Source organism: Gasterosteus aculeatus, chromosome 7 (assembly GCF_964276395.1).
Source record: "Gasterosteus aculeatus chromosome 7, fGasAcu3.hap1.1, whole genome shotgun sequence".
In the NCBI taxonomy this organism is placed as follows: Eukaryota; Metazoa; Chordata; class Actinopteri; order Perciformes; family Gasterosteidae; genus Gasterosteus; species Gasterosteus aculeatus.
Window position 1 is genome coordinate 31,717,523 of NC_135694.1, and position 19,939 is coordinate 31,737,461.

The following is a 19,939-nucleotide window of genomic DNA, read 5'->3' on the forward strand; positions in this document are numbered from 1 at the left end:
CACAAGTAGAATAAAGAAATCCAGGATTAGTGAAGCGCAGCTTGACTTAGTTTGATCCGAGCCGGGAGGAGGAGGAGCTTAGTCCATCCAGCTGCACACAGCTGGGATCAGTGCACGTCCACGGCGTCCATCACAGATCTACTGATGAACAGATGGAGACACACAACAAACGCGACTGGACAAAAAAGATCAAATATATAAATATTTTCCCTTAACAGTTTGCAAATGGTGTAGAAATTACCTACAAGACGCCTGCTCACATATTTTTATCTGAACTGATTTTAGCAGTTAAGAAGAAGGAATTGATGCACCTGCAGAAACTGCCCCTTCGTACACTCCATCACTGTAAATGTGTAAATCCTCTGTGATGGAACATTCTTCTGTTGTAATAAAGATGCTTCACACAGTCTGACAGCAAATAGTCTGACATATAAAAACATGCTCAGCGCCACGCAGACAAGCTTCACGCTGGTCTCACGTGTCCTCTCACGTACATTATATACCCCCCCCCGCCGGCCGGTCAGCACTACGACCCCCCGTTCGGTCGACATGTTTATTACCCGCTGGACCTTCTTGACCAGTCCGCCAAATATTGTGGGTAAACGGTACAACGGTCGGGGACCACTGACCTAAACTACTGCAAGCGAGCCGTCTGTTTGGGGTCAGAGGTCATGGGTTAATCTTAGCCCGGCAGTTAGCCCAACTGCAAAGAATACATCTCCATGGTTACTTGGCTGGTTTTAATTCAACCTGCTTTCGTGCAACCGAGTCCAAGCTAAATTCATCCAGGATACGGTGAATATCCCGACTTAATCCCGTATCCTGGTTTCATGCTATGCTAATAGCCCTCTGGTCTGTTGATTCCGGGGTTTAAAAACAAAAACATTTGGTAAACACATGTGGTAAGTTTGTGTTTGAGCTGACGGGAAGATTCTAATCTAAAGAGATTAAAGATCGATTGTGGTTCTGCAGGGATCGGATCAACTGGCGTTGCTTTAACTCGGCGATCTCGTGTCCTCATCAAGCAGAGAACATCACTCCAGGCTCAAAAATACTTCAACTGTGATTTAATTCAAACAAACAGATATAAAAGCTGAAATAACAACGTAATGATAATCAGTAAAAAGTCTGACTCATGTTTTATTCCTCAAAGCGGATTTCTGAATGAGTCTTGATCCCTGGAATCAAACTGGGTGTCTATACGCACATAAACATACATACACATACGTGTAATATATATGTATATACACACATATGTACATATATACACACACACACGCATATAGTTTCTCTGCACTACTGTGAGGTATCGAGTCAATGAAGCTGCTCATTGATTTAAAGACACGACGTCACGTCGGCATTCCAGTTGAATGTCCTCCTCGTCTCCTCGTCCCTGCGTCTGCGTGAGGACACTCCTCCCCTCAGCGCCACCGTACGGGTCCGTGGGCCGGCTGAGGTCGCAGGAGTTGGAGCGGCGGCGCCCGGGGGCCCGATGCTCCCGTCTGTCCTCCTCTGGCGCGTCTGGTTTCCTCAGCACATGGAGATGGTGACGTTGATCCCCAGGTTGCCGTTGTCGGCGAACAGGTGCGCGATGGAGGTGTCGAAGACCAGGCAGTCGCTGTTCATGATGGCCGCCGCCACGCCGTCGTGGATGGAGCGCGGCGTTGCCTCCCAGGTGAGCCGGCGCCGGTTGCCGTTGAGCTCCAGGCGGTAGGCGAAGTTCTCGGCCTGCTTGCGGGTGCCGATGAGCAGCACCACGGCGAAGAACTGCTGGTGGCCCTCGTACTTCTCCTGCTTCTCCAGGACCAGCATGAAGTGGTGGCTGAAGCACGACTGCATCATCACCCAGTCCACGGCGCCCGGCAGGTTGATGTCGGTTGCCAGGAAGACGATGTCCTCCCCCTGAGGAGAGAGGCCGTAGTTAGCTCGCTGCTAACTAGCATGCTTCTACCGCGGTGACCCGCTCGGTGTTCACGGTTCAATCGTGTCAGTCGATGATCTTGTTTCCATCAAACTGAATAAATCGGCTCAATAAATAAAACACTTTGTTCTGAGATGAAGACAAACGTCCAGCAGAAAGGGATTTATTTAGAATACAAAGTTAGATAAGACGGGAGACGGCGGCCCACCTGCAGCGTGGTGATGGACTTGTGGGCGTGCATCAGGTGCGGCATGACGGCCTCCAGCGAGCCGTGCCACTTGCAGGTGGCTCCGGGACACGGACAGGTGTACGGACGGAACTCACACACCTCCTCGTGGTCCGGCTTCTCGCTGTGGTGGAGGGACAGAGGACAGCCGGAGGACGAGTACTGAGGGGAAGGGGGAGTATGAGTACAGGTACAAGTACACGGGTACCATCGGCCTTCAAAGGGTCCGAACACGTGTCCAATCTGGTGCCATGAACCAAATACCCCACGGCAGCACTTCACTAAACGAACAACGTGGGACGTGGACAATGACGTCCGCTGGACAAAAGGGACGGAGACAGAACGTAGATGGAATGATGACCGAATGAGACGTGAGACAACGCGAGGTCCCGCTCACGTAACAAGGGGCTTATTGTCCAAACGCTTATCAGTGTTTTGTCCCTCTCTGACAGAAGACCTACATGAAGGTGTGAGTAGATAAACACCCGTAACCACGGCGACCGAGACAAACCAATGTGTCCTCTACTGTGGTAACAGGTACTAATACCACAGCCAAAGTACTGCATTCAAAACCTGATTGAAGTAAAAGAAGTAAGTAGTAGTACTACTAGGTGTACTTGTGTAAGTACAAACACCAACTTTTGCACGTTGGGTGCTTGTCTGTACGCGCGCGCGCACCTGTCGCGCGCTGTTGTGTCGCAGCAAGTTCGGTCGGTCGGCCGCGTGCCCGCGCGAATGAGTGCGTGCGCGCGTACCTTGCAGGGGAACGGCAGCGTGGACGCCACCTTCTCCATGGCCAGGTTGCGGATGCTCGGGCTCAGCGGGCCGCGGCACGTCGGGCAGCAGCTCAGCTTCTGGCGGCACTGGTTGCACACCAGGTGGCCCGCCTGGCACTGCAGAATGGGCGGCAGCACGTAGTCGAAGCATACCGGGCACTCGAACAGCGCCGTGAGCTCCGGGGACTGCCCGGGCAGGCCGAGCGGGAGGGCGGAGGACGGGGCGGCGGACCCCGGCACGGCCACGGAGCTCAGCCCGGCGGCCACGGCCGCCGCCGCGGCGCCGCCTCCGGTTCCGCCGTGCTTTCCTCCGCCCGCTGCTTTCCCGGCACCGAGTCCTCCGCCTCCGGCAGAGGACGGGCGGCTCATGGCTTCCAGCTGCGGTCCGTTTCCCGTGAACTGCCGAGCGGGCGGTAACGTCATCTACTGTTTACTACCGGACGTCGCCGTTGGCCCCCGGAGACACAACATGGCCGCTGCCAGTTTGTATCGCCTGCTGCGCGCTCCCATTGGACGCCGCGGCGCAGACTGACGGGGCGCTCGGCCAATCAGAGAGCGGAGATGCGTCATCCCGTGACGCTCGTGTGTGAAAGCTTGTTCCTAGCAGGGAAATAAAGAAATCAAATGTACACGTAATAATAATAAAATAATCACACAGTGATATTTGCATAACAATGCATTATTATTCTTTAGGAGAAATCGTCCGAGAAAAAGAACAATTATGAGACGTCATCATTTTGAAGTGAAAGTCATTATTTACATGTATTTACATTCATTATCATTCACAGTTCTGGAATATGAGGTCATTATTATCAGGAAGAAATCCAAGAAAAATCCATCATGAGAGAAAAAGTCATCTTTAGAAAAAATATGAGTTAGTCAAGTATTCAATTCATTTTTTCAACATTCAGAAGTTATCTTGTTGTTGTAATGAAATGTTCAGGTTCAGGTTACTTCTATTTGTACCCGCCGGTAGACTCGGCATGCGTTCACATCACCACCAAAGAAAAGGGCCTTACCAAGTGGCACCAACAATACGGGTCTCCTACAGGGTAAAACACCTAAATTACCCACAATCCCTGGCAATGACGACGTTTTGTCCAACAAATGGATGTACATGTTCTTTGTTATCATCAGGGAGTTACTATGTTTAACTCAGGAGGAGTGACAGGGTTCTCACCTCTCATTAGTTGGATGCGTCTGGGGGCGGGACTAAGGCGGTCCTCTCCTCTCATTGGTTGGATGTGTTCGGAGGCGGGACTGCTTATCGGTCTGTAAATCAGAATGTAATGTTGATTTTCGTGTGCGTGTGAAACCAGTTCACTTATCTTCGTTCTGTAAAGTTCTGAGTAACTTACGTAGTGAACACAGAACAACGGAGCATTGTTCTTTAACAAAGGGTGAAAAACGTATTGGAGTTTACAGTAATTATGTAACGAGCTCCATGGAATCCACTCGAGACAATGTTTGGCTTTTAGATTAAATACAAAGCAAATGCAAATAGAAATGTTCAGACCCTCGCGCGCTGTGCCTTTAAGCCAATCAGCATTGAGATGCCTCTCATGACATCATGGAGATAAGACCCCCCACCCCCCCCCCACCGGCCAATGAAGCTAACAACCACCAATGGTCTTGTGAGGAACATCTTGGCTCCGGACTGGTTCTCCGTCAGCTGGCCTCTCACTTCATCTCCAGGCGGGGAATTGAAGAGTCTGCGTCCCGCCAGCGTCCCGACTCAATTAACCTTCAGACGCCTCCAAGGTCGCCGACAAAAAGCTTCGCCAAAAGAAGGAAGAAAGAAGGCCGGTGAGGGTCCAAGCCAAGCTCCAAATTCTATTCTACAAAGTATTTTTAATATAATAAACAACAAATATGAATATATAAATGTATATTTCCATGGTAGGCCCCGCCCCATTGCCCTCTATGGACGAGTCGCTACTGCAAATAACGTACTAATATCAGAACTATACCACAGAAAACACAGTATAACATCGTACAACAGAATAAAACACAAGAATACACTATTTACATCTCTCACTGATGAAGCTGTATCTCGTTGCTCTATACAACATATATATAGAGATATAGATATCGATATATAACTATATATACAGTTTTTATTTAAAGCACTTTGTTGAAAGATCAACTATCTGTCTTGTTCTGTTCTTTTGTCTGTGTTTTTAAAAACACAAATGTTCTGATTTAATCAGATTTCACAGGCTAATGACATCATCCGATGCTTCTGAGGTGTTATAATTAAAGTTGGACGTCCGGTTTTGTTCCCACTAATCGCAAAGATCTGCCACGTTTCCCTTTTGGAACATTAGATTCCATAATGACGAAGAAACCGTGACTTCATCCCCATTGTGTCCGTGAGTTAATTTATTTCCCTTTAATCCCTTAATCTCCTGTAATTCCCTTTATTATTTACTCTCCTATTGGGTGGAGGCTGCTCTCAGATCAGATCTGCTCCGGATAAAAGGACTTTTTTGAGCTGAAATGTTTCAGTGAAGATGAAAAACTTGTCAGAGCACATTTCTTAAATCAATGACATTAATTACAGTACAAAGCAGATTAATCTTCATTAAGATTGAAGGTCTGATTTTTTGTGCCACACGTTTTAATTAACCTGGAGAGAAAAAAAGTCTATTTTTTGATTTTCTATATACCAAAGTTTGACAGCAAACACACATTAAAAGACTAAAACAAAAAGTAAAAAACAGAAAGAAAAAAAATTAATAATAACTGTCAAAGTGGCCGCCATCAAAGAGCAGCCATGTTTAAAATGTAGCATATTGTTTAATTCTTCTAAAACATCTACCTGAGCAGGTAGTACACAGAGTACACAGACGCCCTACGGAGTACACAGAGTACCTGAGAAGACAGACGCCCTGCGTAGTACACAGAGTACCTGAGAAGACAGACGCCCTGCGTAGTACACAGAGTACCTGAGAAGACAGACGCCCTGCGTAGTACACAGAGTACCTGAGAAGACAGACGCCCTGCGTAGTACACAGAGTACCTGAGAAGACAGACGCCCTGCGTAGTCGCTGTATTTACGAAACATGCAGCGCATCAGGTGATCGGCGTCGTTCACAATTCCACAGATTGAGAGATTTAAACGTGCACGGACTCATTTGTGTATCAGTGGTGGGAAATGTGTGTAGTGACTCGTGCGCCGTAGCAACGCGTTGTTTACTTGCTGTGACTGTTTGAAATGATCCTGATCCAATATCTGTAATGTAGTGAAGAGTTTAACACCGGCTGCAATGGAATGTGGACGCTGAGTCGGAGATGCGACGTCATCTTTGATTTCTTCCAGTGATTTTGCATGTCGGCTAAATGTGTAGCATGTGATGATTTTCTGTTCACTCAACTGAAGAAGTGTGATCCTTGTGGCAAAAATCCTCTCAGCTTGTCTCCTTGTCCCAAATGACATGTAATGTAATGTGATGTAATGACATGTAATGTAATGACATGTAATGTCATGTGATGATGTGATGTAATGACATGTAATGTAATGTAATGACATGTGATGATGTGATGTAATGACATGTAATGTAATGTAATGTCATGTGATGATGTGATGTAATGACATGTAATGTAATGTAATGACATGTGATGATGTGATGTAATGACATGTAATGTAATGTAATGACATGTGATGATGTGATGTAATGACATGTAATGTAATGTCATGACATGTAATGTAATGACATGTAATGTAATGACATGTGATGATGTGATGTAATGACATGTAATGTAATGTAACGTCGCCGTCTTGCTCTGATTCCTGCTGTCATTCCACCAGGAGGCACATGTGAGGAAACACACACTTTCTCCTTGACCCTCACGTGAATGCACATGCCTGACACAAAAAGCGCAATTTGCCTTTTTAAGTTTCCGCAAAAGGCAGTGTGAGCGTTTACCTCAGCGCGCCTTGTTTGTACGTACCTCGCCATGCCGTTATCACGCCTGAAATGGGAGAAAAACGCGTACATGAGGCCCAGAGTACCTGAGGTATTCCACCTTTGCAGACTCGTTGTTGTTGTTATCAACGTACATATTGCGGTAGAATAAGTTACTTTGTGTCTTTGCACATCATCATCTTCTTCTTTCATCGGTCGTTCAGTCTCATCCAGTGGCACTAACAACCTCTCATACACGCTGCAGAGCCGCCCCTCCTCTGGCTGATCTGTGATCAGCGTGTTGTAGCCACATTGTTTTCAGGGGGTCAGTTGGCGGGATGAAGCTTCTCGGCGGGTCGATGGAGCTCCTCTTCCTCTTCTGTGTTCCAGGTGAGAACCTTTTCTCCTCCAGCAGAGTTTCTCTCGTGAAAAGGAACTCCTGCAACCAGAGTCACGTTTTACAGTTTTACAGATAGAAGAATGTTGTTCACACAGATGTAGAAGTGGAACTTAAAGTTTGTAAATTAATAAAATAATTCATTAGTATGATGAATAATGACATGTTTTTACAACCAATGAAATACTTATTATGATGATTCGATTTAATATTGTATAATTTAAAAAAATGTTTCTATCAATATATTATTACTGTTATTATATAGAAATATTTGCAAACAAAATTCTGCCACAGACAACGTTTTAATTAATTAGTAATTTACTTGAATTAGGGCTGCATGAACATGAAGTTTTGGAATACTAATTGGGTTAGACTTTAATAAATGGTTCGGTTTGAAGTCTAACAGCTTAAGATCTGATTTTGTTTTATATAATTTGTGGTTTAAATGAAGTGATTTTATGGACTTGTTTTCCTTCTTCTTTAGTGATTAGAAAAAAACCTCATTGTTTTTTCATAGAGTTGATATGTGAAAAATGTCCAGAAGCTTAAACGATTCTCTGAAAGAAAGCAACACGAGAAACATCAGCTGCTGTGATTCAATGTGATTCATTGTGAACATGAGTTCATTCAAAGAGGATCATACTTTTATGCTGTTATTCAAACCAGAAGATAACAGAGCTCCATGCATCAAAGCTGCATTTTCTCTCTCTCTCTCTTTCGGTGATTCTTGAGGTTCTTTGGGTGATTCTTGAGGTTCTTTCGGTGATTCTTGAGGTTCTTTGGGGGATTTTATGGGTCTGGAAGTGGCTTTATTGGGTTTTTTTAGATAAAGTCCTTCAAGTGGTTCTATGGGTCCTTAGGTGCTTCTAGTGGTACTTTAAGGTGTCCTAGTTTGTGTTTGGTGGTTCAAGTCAACATTGAAGAATTTCTTAAGTCACATTTGTGGTTCTTGTACGTTTAGGAGGTTCTATTAGTTTTTAGGAGGCTACTATGTTGCCTAGTTTTACTTAAAGAGATGGGAGGGTTCCTCGGGTGGTTTCTTAGCTATTGAGGCTGATCCAGGGTTCAGTAGGTGTTTTGGAAACGTTCATAAATGAAGCTCTACATGTCCTTTAGATGGTCTTGATCGTCTTAAAGATGTTTCTGATGTTCTTCAGTATGTTGGAGACCTGTGGGAGATTTCTGAGTGACAGCGTTCTTCCACCAGCAAAACAGCACCAAATAAGGGAACATATTCAATGAGAATGGTCTTCATCTCTCTATCACAGATCTCCATGTGGCCTCATAGATTCCCCGTCTGAACCAAGGAGGCCTCCCAACAGCTCGTACCTTCTGACCTTACATTTGTCTGCAGCCTGTAGGTGGTGAAGTTCAACGGTCTCATCGGAGTGACGGCTTCTCCTCCTCATTTCCATGTTTGTCCACAGCGTGTTGGACCGTCTCCTCGGTCATTCCCGCTATGAATCATGTTCTCGTTATCTGAAGGACGCTGAAGCGCCAGCGGCCTCGTGCTCTTCCTTTTTGAGACCTGCGCGGGGGGGTTCGGGTTCTCGGGTTCTCGGGTTCTCAGAGCAGCGGTTTAAATCACTGAGGAAAACCTCACTTTATGACCTGAACCTTTCAGAGCAGGGTTCTCTGAAGAACCTTCTTTATCGACCACAAAAGATTCATAAACCAACGGGAAGACGGCCATTTTGAACTGGATAACTTTCTCACCCTTTTAGATGTATTTATATATATATATATATAATACATATATATATGTACAATGTATGTCCCTGTTTACATCGACCTGAGCGTTCCACTCAGAATGAAGGGAACTTTTTAGTCAAAGACAAAAGCTCCTGAGCGTGAGAGAATGAGATGGTGTGAGATTTATCAAGGAGACCTGAGATTAATGTTGATCTCCTTTCTAATCATCACACCCACTTCTGGTGCTACGCTAACACACGTGATGTTGCTTTAATGAGTGTGTCTGTCGCATAGCAACATCCACACAAATGGGGATTATTTTCTCCAGGCTACTGAAATGCGACACACAAATATTTACTATTTACAATGTCGCTGGTAACCGTGTCATAAAAGCAACAAGGTACTTGAGGCAGTACTTTATACTTCATACTATTGTCCAATAATGTTGCAGTTCAAGAGTTTGCCAACAAACACCGTTGAGCTGTAACGTTATTGACATATGGTTCTTCCTTACGTAGCTTATTGTTTTAATACATGTTTGTTTTGGGTTTCAGAACAGCTGTTTAGAGTCGGTTCAATCATCTCCAGTAGGTTGACTCAGCGTGCAGCATCACAGTATGAAGGCAGCACGAACAAAGCCACGATACTACGAGTTACCATGACAACCACCACAAACAGTATATTCACCCCTATTGAGCTGCACATATTAATGCAAGCGTACGAGTATGAACCCGTAATTAGAAAGAAAAGACAGAGAAAGTAAATAAGTTTTAATATTTAATTTACACACTAATCATGGTGGCGCTGAACTCTGAGTCAACCTACTCCGAGATGATTGAACCAACTCTAAGCAGCTGTTCTGAAACCCGGTCAGTTCCTTAATCTTTTTGGATTCTCTGTCACGGTGTGGTTCACGTCCTGTCTTATTTTGTAGTTTTCTGCCACTCGTGTCCCCGGGTAACTTCACTTCCTGCCTGGTCCTGTCATCCCCTGTGATTGTCTGATCGTTTCCACCTGTGTCCAATCACCTGCACCTCCCTAGTGTATTTAAGCCGTGTGTCTCTTGTGTCACTTGTTGCGTCATTGTCTATCCTTTTGCTTTTTGCGTTTTGACTATTTGACTTTTTTTGCTTTAAGCGCTGCATTTGAGTCCTGCCTTGCAGCCACCCTGACAGAATGACGTGACCAGTGACAACAGACACACACGGCTTAAATACACAAGGGAGGTGCAGGTGATTGGACACAGGTGGAAACAATCATGACATGACAGACGATCACAGGGGACGACAGGAAGGGATGTGACCCAGGGAGAACAGAGGAAGGAAACTACAAAATAAAACCAGACATGAACCCAAACCCTGACATTCTCGTTGGCTGTTGTTGTGATCGTGCCTCCAGGCATTTTGTAGTCGACTTTGAATAAAGTTTAGTTTTGAATAAATCTGCGTTTGAGTCCTCCTGCCTCTTGTTCCTGGACGTTCCTGGGAAAATGTGATAATTTGATAACATAATTGTGTAGATGTTGAATTTTTCAAAAGTAATTTCCAGAAGAAGAAAAACAATCCTCTGACATTCAGGCCAACACACGTCGAACAAAAGCCTTTAGTCAGAACTCAGGATCTTATTCTTTTATCTTCTGCATTGGACAGAATGCACTACAGCGACGGCCAGCTCCTTATTTCCTTGTGACCTTCTAGGAAGGTTCCTGGCGGCTCCTCCTCATTCCTGATGAAGTCTCAGTGGTCGTAAACAGTCGATGTTGTTTCACTGTTTATACTTATATGGTTATGAATTACAGATGCTGCCATCATGTCCTCCTGGCTCTCCATCTTCATCTGACACTCACACTGCAGTAGGCCTCATATGTCCACGTCATCTGAAGGTCGCTGATCCGACTCCTCCTGCCTGAATCCTCCATGTGTGTGTGAGGGGGGCAACAAAGTGTGATTTCATCAAATAAGCCAAGTTACATTTTCTTTAGATAAGAGCCATTAAAAGTACAATTTAAGTGCTACAGTTTGTTATGCTGCTTTCACAGCAAAAGCGAAGCGAATCTTCGCCCCCTTTACTCGCGCCTGAAGGGGGCTCTCTGTGGTCCTGATGTCTTCAGAGACCTCCTTCCACCATTTAGGAGCAGGACAGCAGAGAGTGGAGATCTAGTCCAGTGTTTTGCTCTCAGTGAGGAGGAACCATCATTTACCATCATTACCGGCACATTAAGAGCGATGCGTCCAGCTCTCAGACCGGTCCGTCAGTCTCAATCTGAATATCTTGCCAATTTTACCGAACTATGAAGGAGTCTGCGCACATCTTTTCTCATTATTTTGATTTTCCAAAAATCGATCCGTATTGAAAGTTGGCAAAATATTCACAGATTCAGACTGACGGACCGGTCTGCGAGCTGGACGCATCGCTCTTAATGTGCCGGTAATGATTTGCGCTCTCGAATTGTGGCAGTGATTTGCCGCCATGTTCCTCCCTCTCTCTCTGATTGGAGTCTCATCCCTTTAACTAATACAATTATTACACATGAACACATTAATTACAGCTTATAACAACATGCAGCACACTTTAAACCATGATAATAAACACCATGAAAGGATACAACCAAATATCCCACAGTGCTACAAATAGATAAACGCCTCCTTCATCAGCGATGATTATAAGACACGATGGAGCAGCCTGAGGCCTCCGTCAGCACCACCAGAGACGAGCCGGACCTCCGCCTAATCGATCGGGGAGGAGTGTGTGTGTGTGTGTGTGTGTGTGACGGTGTGTGTGTGTGTGTGTGTGTGTAACAGTGTGTGTGTGTGTGTGTGTGTGTGTAACGGTGTGTGTGTGTAACAGTGTGTGTGTGTGTGTGTGTGTGTGTGTGTGTGTGTAACGGTGTGTGTGTGTAACAGTGTGTGTGTGTGTGTGTGTGTGTGTGTAACAGTGTGTGTGTGTGTGTGTAACAGTGTGTGTGTAACAGTGTGTGTGTGTGTGTGTGTGTGTAACAGTGTGTGTGTGTGTAACAGTGTGTGTGTGTGCGTGTAACAGTGTGTGTGTGTGTGTGTGTGTAACAGTGTGTGTGTGTAACAGTGTGTGTGTGTGTGTGTGTGTAACAGTGTGTGTGTGTGTGTGTGTGTAACAGTGTGTGTGTAACAGTGTGTGTGTGTGTGTGTGTAACAGTGTGTGTGTGTGTGTGTGTGTAACAGTGTGTGTGTGTAACAGTGTGTGTGTGTTACAGTGTGTGTGTGTTACAGTGTGTGTGTGTGCATTGAAGCTTCAGATGTGAGACGTACAAATGAACAAGTGAGACGAGGACTTCTTCACATTCCGGATAATCTGTCTGGTTCCATCTGGTCACCAGCAGTTCATCAAGTTGTTTAAGAACCAACATTCCCATGAAGATTAAATTATAATTTTAAATTCAAACAGCAACATTATTGATAAACAGTTATACAAATGGTTTATAATCATGAAATAGAAAGTAGGATTTTCCACCACCAGCTTCATGCTTCATTTGACAATAGGAGTCTCACCACCAGGGAACAACCTTTGATCCTCTGGGGAGCAGCAGCGTTATACGTTCATCTAACAGAAATCTAACCGTAGTTGACAGACCACCTTTATGAAACAGGCGTTAGTGTAAATACCTGCTCGCTTGGCTGAGGGTCTCTCTTCCTGCTGCACGCTGTAGGCTGCCTCGCCGCTCATGGTCGCTACGCCCAGAAGCTGATGAGCGACTTGTTCACCAACTACACCAGTGCTCTGCGGCCGGTGGAGGACACGGACCACATCATCAACGTGACGCTGCAGATCACGCTCTCCCAGATCATCGACATGGTAAATCACACCTGCTCCAGATGTTTGGGCGGGATGTACGTGGAACCAGCATTAACGTGTCCTTTCTCCAGGATGAGCGGAACCAGATCCTGACCACGTACCTGTGGATCCGCCAGGTGTGGATGGACGCCTACCTCACTTGGAAGAAGGAGGACTACGACGGACTGGACACCATCCGCATACCCAGCAGCTACGTTTGGAGACCGGACATCGTGCTGTACAACAGGTGAGTCTGCGGGGAAGTCGTTCCTGAGCAATGACTGATCTGCTCTGATCCCGATCCTTCCTCCGCCCCCATAGTGCTGACGACGAGTTCTCTAGCTCCATGGAGACCAACGTGGTTCTCCGCAACGACGGCCAGGTCATGTGGGACCAGCCGGCCATCACCAAGAGCTCCTGCTCCGTGGACGTGGCCTTCTTCCCCTTCGACCTGCAGCAGTGCCACTTGACCTTCGGCTCCTGGACTCACAACGGGAACCAGATGGACCTGTTCAACGCTTTGGACAGCGCCGACTTGGCCGATTTCGTCCCCAACGTGGAGTGGGAGGTGAGTGGGCACGCAGTTCACCTGCTCCAAAGAGAGACTTCTTGTCTGATTGTAAATCAACCTGTTTCTGTACTGCATCCAGGTTCTGGGAATGCCAGCGAAGAAGAACGTCATCCTGTACGGCTGCTGCTCGGATCCATACCCGGACATCACCTTCAGCCTCCATCTGAAGAGACGGGCCTCCTTCTATATCTTCAACCTCCTAATCCCCTGCATGATGATTTCCTTCCTGGCTCCGCTGGGTTTCTACCTGCCGGCAGACTCCGGCGAGAAGGTTTCCCTCGGCGTCACGGTGCTCCTGGCCCTCACCGTGTTCCAGCTGTTGGTGGCTGAGAGCATGCCGCCCTCCGAGAGCGTGCCGCTGATCGGTGAGAAAGCCAAATCCAGTTAAAAAATATAAAAAATATTTTCCCGTAAAATTTGAATCTTTTTTTTGCAGTGAAGAGAACGTTGCCACTGAAGCAGTTCTTCCACCTTTTTGTTTGTTGAAAACATTGAAAACAACCAACAATGTTGAAACTCTTATTAAATCCTTTAATAAGCTTCAGCTAGTTGAGCTGCTTCCATCTGACTAAAGGTTCAAGGAGACGAATCCCAAATAGATGTCGTATAATCAATGATGACCATGAACAGATGTTATCAGAAGCCTCCTGATTTAACTCTGTGACCTCTGACCAACAGGGAAGTACTACATCGCAACCATGACGATGGTCACGGCGTCCACCGCGCTCACCATCTTCATCATGAACATCCACCACTGCGGCCCGGAGGCTCGGCCGGTGCCCTCTTGGGCCGAGCGCTTCATCCTCAACTACCTGGCTCGCGTCTGCTTCGTTTACGAGGCCGGAGAGAACTGCCTGGGTGCCGCCGCCAAGCAGCGGCCTCCTCCTCCCCAACCGGACGGCAAGCGGCGGAGCTGGGACGTGAACGGGCAGGTGTGGGCGGGGAGGCTGGTGGAGGAGGAAGGAGATGGAGAGTCAGCGAAGCTCAGGCGGGATCTGACCACCCAGACGGACTGGAAGGAGGACATGTTTGTGACCGTCGACGACTCAGAGCAGGAAGGAGCCGCTGGAGGAGGAGGTGAGAAGAAAGGCCTGGGAGGAGAGGTGGGAGGTCCCGGTGAGGAGGTCCCGGTGAGGACGCCGTGTCAGCACCTGGGGCTGTGCAGGAACGTGGAGTACATTGCCAACTCGTACCAGGACCAGCGGGCCGGCCAGCTGAGGGTCGGCGAGTGGAGGAAGGTCGCCAAGGTCATGGATCGCTTCTTCATGTGGCTCTTCTTCGTCATGGTCTTCTTCATGAGCATCCTCATCCTGGGAAAAGCTATTTGAAGGAGGTCCGGCCGAGAGAAGGTCGTGGGTAAAAAGGTCGTTTGAGGCTTTCTTTTTTTTGTCGTGAATGAAGAAGAAGTTTTGATCTTTTAAACGTTTCCTTGTGCTGTTTTATCTTCACGTGATGATTTCCAGCGTTTCCTCAGCGTTATGAAGCTGTTCATGACGTCCCTCTGACATTTGATCGTGTGGTCAGATAGAAGTAAAATGATGTAATTAGAAAACAAAAGAACAGTTTGTTACCAAGACCAAGAAAAATAAGGGACTCTAAATGGTTCTCCAAAAGGAAGTGAGGTTCCACTCAGAACCCTTCGATCCTTTGCTGGCATAAACATGTACTTCCTTCTGTGCCGTCTTCCTACAGATGAACATCAGAATAACTCATGACGGCGTATTCACACAACACGTAGCATTGAGAGTGAAGCTGTGCAGCAGACACATGAAGACGGGCTGCTGGTCATCAACGCACGATGCATATATTCAAATAATGTAATAACTCACTGACAAGAGCAAACTCACAAGAACCCGTCACATTTATTTACAACAGAACCATAAAGTCCCCGAGAGCACGAGCCATTCCAATGTAATTTAACCAGATTACCAGCACAATACACGCTACTGCAGATTTACGACACTAAAGCTTATTAAAGTTCATCCTGAATACTGAGATGTGAAGTTGTTCAATGAGAAAACTGGCTAATGGGAACAATTATTACAATACACAAAGTGTATTTACCAAAAAACTAAGGATGATAAAAGAGCTGAAACCTTGTGATTTTGTTCAGTCCAGCAGAGAAGATCTCCGGGGATGAAGTCAATATTTTATAAGTTTAATGTTTAAAATGAAAGTTCTCCATCTTTCCTCAAATCAACATCGAGCTGCTGGTTTAAAGTTGAATTAAATGTTAAACCTAAATCTGTTTGTGATGATCAAAACTGAAAGAAATGTGTTTGCTTACAAGAATGAACGCACACACAACTCTTACTATCTACACAACACTTTTTCACAGTAAAATGCATACGTAGTGAAAATGGGATTCCATTTTCTTCTCTATTCCTTTAATGCAACTCTTCCAAATACGATTTGGGAATTTATTTCAACAAAAACAATGAATGAAGGCAAAATTTCAAACTTGTGTTGCCTTGCGGGAAGATTTATGATCACAAATGTTACATAACTTTAGTCACAATTATGTAATATCCAGATTTATGTTTTTTTTAAGTGAGAAAATAAATTGAATTAAACTTTTCACGCCTGTTTCCAAAATAAAAAAGAATTCTCGAGTCACTTTTTGCAGTGTTCTTAATCTTGTAATGTCATTTTTCACTGTATTTGTTATATATCCTGTTTGTGTGCTTATGAAGACATATTTACACATTGTTGACTCCATAAAATACATTAAAAACGTTTAAACATCTTTGTTCATTCATTTCTTTCCGAAATTCAAAAGAATTTGGTGTTTTTTATGAAGGCTAAAATTCTGACTCAAGACTTATTATTATAATTATTATTTATATTATGATTGCGTTGTTGGCATTTTAGTTGGAGAGGAGGGGGAACCTGGAGAGTTTTTATTTAATGATGAAATATCTGAAACGTTTTCATGCTTTTAATGGATCAGTGTTACACAATAAAGTGCAACAATACCTTAAATACAAAACCTTACAGCTCTCAACCGAATTAAAAATGGATTTTAAGTTTTGTTAAAGTCTAAAAACTCGATCAGTCAACACACGTTTCCTCACATCCGGACACCTTCTGGGCAGACGAGCAGCTCACTGAGCTTCAGATCGGGTCAGAACCGGCTCCCCGGAGGGACCGTGCACTGCAGCCGCAAAACCACAACAGCAGATGGAGCTGAAGACCTTTGAGATGAAGCTCCATTCGGTCCCCAGCGGGCCGTACGTACGTATGTACGTTATAAAAGATGACAGTTTGAGGATGTTTAAAAAGGTCCCTCCCTACATTTCATCCAGATTTAAAAAGGCAAATCGTATTTAGATCTCCAGTGAGCTGCTGCCCGCAGATGGGCTCCAGAGGGGGGTCCTGGTTCTCCTCTTCTGGCTGGTTCTGATAGGGTCCTTGAATCAGTCTTGGTCTGGCCCCCTTCCGAGGACCACCAAGGGAGATCGTGCGAGGACCCGTTGCCCCGGACCGCCCAGGCCCGAGGGTCCCGCAAACCCACACTGAGTCCATTGGAGAGACACAACAAGCACCACACGTGATTGTCTTCCAGGACATGTCCCTCGTCGGTGCTCCCGGTGCGTCCCTGGGCTCCGGTGGTTCATCATTAAGACTTATTAACAGTTTCAGGAGGTAATTAGTCCCCCGGGGGCCGAGGGAGCGGCCCGGGGATGTTTACCAGCGCTCAGTGGATAACATTGGTCACTGCCCCCCCCCCGTCCCCCCCGTCCCCCCTCCCCGGGTTCACAGGGACCATCTGCACTGTCAACGCAACGTTCGTCTTTGGTTGTAAACCTTCTGCCTTCAATACGCGACATTTCTGACTTTAGACAACGACGACGGTCGTTGTTTCCAGAACACGCGGCGGGTCAAAGAACCAAGTGGGCCGGAGTCTCGCATCTCTCCAGAGAACGAGTGCCGCCTTTCCATTTCCCCCTGAACGCCTCTTATTCTGTTAAGCTGCTGGTCAGTGAGACACCAGGGGGCTCAGAGGCCTCCAGGACTCATTACAGAGCAATAATTAAAACACAGATACACAAACACAGGATCTAGGACAGGACACAAACAGGACTAATCCACGTTGGTCGAACCTAATCTTACTCGTTGTTTATTATTTGTTTTTTAGGGTCAGCGAGTGTTGTTGTCAACCAGAGGTTGGTCCTCATCATCCCAAATCAAACCGAATCATTTCTAAATGTTGTGATAATCTGACGATTAAACAACACACTGGTTTGTGTACAAGCTTTACTTTTGACTTTGTGTTTTTCCTTATATTCTAAACGAATGCATTTGTATTTGTTTATTTGTTAACCCAAAGACACAGAATGTATGTTGTCCTGTCCCAGGAGGAGACCATCCATCCACAGATTACATCTGCATCAGTTTTCTTCTCTACGCCGAGATAATCACAGACATTCTTGTTGACCAGTCAATCATTTATTTGTAAAACACAGATTAATCAAAATAAAGATGACATGCAGTATGTTGTTACTAATGTTATTAGTAGCTAAAGACATTAAAAGTTTAAAAGTCACTAACATGGGTTACAAACAATGATGAGGAAAAGGGGTAAAGCCTCTCATCTCTTGGATGGATGTAAAAAGGTCAAATGCTTGATGATGCCTGCACGGATCTCTTTACTGACCAGTCCATATATCAGAGGGTTTATGAGAGGTGGAATAATGATAAACAGTATGCTTAAGAATTTCTTGATGTTCTGTGAGAGCGAGGGGAACCGGTAACTTACAATTATCACCACTGAAGCTATCTGGTAGAGAACATAAACCACGAGGTGGGGAGCGCACGTCTGGAAGGTCTTACTGCGCATCCCGCTGTCGGCCGCGCCCTGTTTCACACAAGCATGAAGGATTCTGATGTAGGAGAAAGAAATGATGAGGAAGATGCTGGTATTCAAAGACCAGCTCATGGAGAGACCTGCAGAAACATACAGAGCACACGGCGTTATTCTGCTGGTTCAGAATCGTGAAAACAGCAGGAGACGCGTTTGCTGCGATGCACTGACCATAGATGTTGTTTAAGGGGGTGGGGCCGCATGCCAGGTTCAGGATGCCCCGGTTGCTGCAGTAGACGTGCTGGATGACGTTGCCACACAGCGGGGAGTTCATGTGGAAGATGAAGAGCAGAGCGATGAGCAGCACCGCGACGGACCAGGCCAGCGCCAGGCAGGAGTGCAGCCGAGCCCCCGTCATGATGGCGTGATACCGGAGAGGTTCGCACACGGCAATGTACCTGCAGAGGGAGTCAAAGAACATCCCCTTTTCCTCCATCGGTTCATGTTAACGGGATCTCAGCTTCACTAAATATTTGCAGATGTTTTTTCTGTATGCAGGAAAAACACCACGATCTTCTTGTACAGAAAACGTTGAACCTTGAAGTGTGACCTTTGCCCACAGTCACACACATAGAGCCACTGCAGTAATGAGCGGCTCACATGGCTCAGCCAATGTTAGCTGGGATCGACTCCAGCCCCCCTCAAAGGATAAAACATGACTGAGTGATGAAGCACAATGAATGAGAAGGTCCTCAGAGACCTTTCTCCTCTTTAGATCCGGACTGGATATTTGAGAGGAGGGTTAGGCGTGCGGACCTGAGGAACAAACTACCTGTCATAGGCCATTACGCCCAGAACAGTCTGCACGGCGACGCCGTACATGTGCACGGAGAAGGCCTGGGCCAACGCCGGCACGTAGGCGATCTTCCTCTGGCCCGTCAGGAAGTGCATCATGAGGCGAGGCGCCACCGCCGTGGCCCCCAGCAGGTCGCACACCGCCAGGTTGCAGACCAACACGTACATGGGCCGGTGCAGGTTCTGGTCCGTGACGATGACGCACAGCACGCTGCCGTTGGCCCACAGTGTCACGGCGTAGTAGAGCAGCAGCAGGGAGAAGAAGAAGGGCCCGTGGCCCGGCAGCACGTAGAAGCCCTCCAGGTGGAACACGATGGGCTGCTTGAGAGGCGTCAGCGCGGATATGTTCTCCATCCTGATCTGTGGAGAAGGAGAAGCTGTCAAGCCCCCTTTCTGTTCAGCTATTGTGGACAGTGATAATAATTCAGAACAGCGACAAAAGGAGTTTGTGATGTTAGTCTTAACCAAAAAAAACAAATAGTATAGTACACACAATAGTACCTGCAAGAAAATATTACAGCAATTTAGTATTTCATCAAACTGACAAAAAGTAAAGCTGAGGTCTAATTGTCTCGGCGACATGAAGGTTTGTGAGTACCTTTCCCTCCCGTCTTCCCCACACAGGTGATGATGCTGTGACTCGTTGGGAGTGTGTGTTCGCTTTAAATAACTTCACTTTGTGCCGTCCATCAGTAGAGCCAATCCTTTCACTGCTGATTTGCCATTGACACGTCAGCACCCCCCCTCCCTCCTACCCACCCTGCAACCTGCAACCTGCCCGTCAGCACCTTACAAAGACTTCATTGGAATACAAAGAAGAGCATTAATATTTGTCTATATACTACTACTACTAATACTATGTAGTTTGGACCTGAGCTCCTTGCTTTGCTGCCTTCAGAGATTTATTTACAGAATTTTACTTATTCCAAATGAACGTTTGATTTCATACCTCCATATTATAGCTTACCGTTAATTGATGACA

The 19,939-nt window shown here is 46.1% G+C and overlaps 3 protein-coding genes across 3 annotated transcripts; 1 reads left to right on the forward strand and 2 right to left on the reverse strand.

Moving 5' to 3' along the window:
- Positions 1-1,052: 1,052 nt before the first annotated feature.
- siah2l (seven in absentia homolog 2 (Drosophila)-like) lies at positions 1,053-3,523 on the reverse strand. The gene is made up of 3 exons (XM_040183155.2): positions 2,903-3,523; positions 2,130-2,309; positions 1,053-1,902 (listed from the first exon to the last, which is right to left on the reverse strand). The coding sequence occupies exons 1-3, from the start codon at positions 3,344-3,346 to the stop codon at positions 1,531-1,533; spliced, it is 996 nt and encodes a 331-aa protein (XP_040039089.1). The 5' UTR covers positions 3,347-3,523; the 3' UTR covers positions 1,053-1,530.
- Positions 3,524-6,920: 3,397 nt separating this feature from the next.
- LOC120823110 (neuronal acetylcholine receptor subunit alpha-10-like) lies at positions 6,921-16,057 on the forward strand. The gene is made up of 6 exons (XM_040183209.2): positions 6,921-7,221; positions 12,603-12,748; positions 12,820-12,974; positions 13,049-13,295; positions 13,378-13,663; positions 13,977-16,057. Exons 1-6 carry the CDS (start codon positions 7,170-7,172, stop codon positions 14,624-14,626), a joined length of 1,536 nt encoding a protein of 511 aa, XP_040039143.2. The 5' UTR covers positions 6,921-7,169; the 3' UTR covers positions 14,627-16,057.
- Positions 16,058-16,714: 657 nt separating this feature from the next.
- On the reverse strand, positions 16,715-19,313 carry LOC120822926 (olfactory receptor 2A7-like). Its single transcript, XM_078105067.1, has 4 exons — positions 18,935-19,313; positions 18,230-18,560; positions 18,058-18,156; positions 16,715-16,813 (listed from the first exon to the last, which is right to left on the reverse strand). The coding sequence occupies exons 1-4, from the start codon at positions 19,309-19,311 to the stop codon at positions 16,715-16,717; spliced, it is 906 nt and encodes a 301-aa protein (XP_077961193.1). The 5' UTR covers positions 19,312-19,313.
- Between the last annotated feature and the right edge of the window lie 626 nt (positions 19,314-19,939).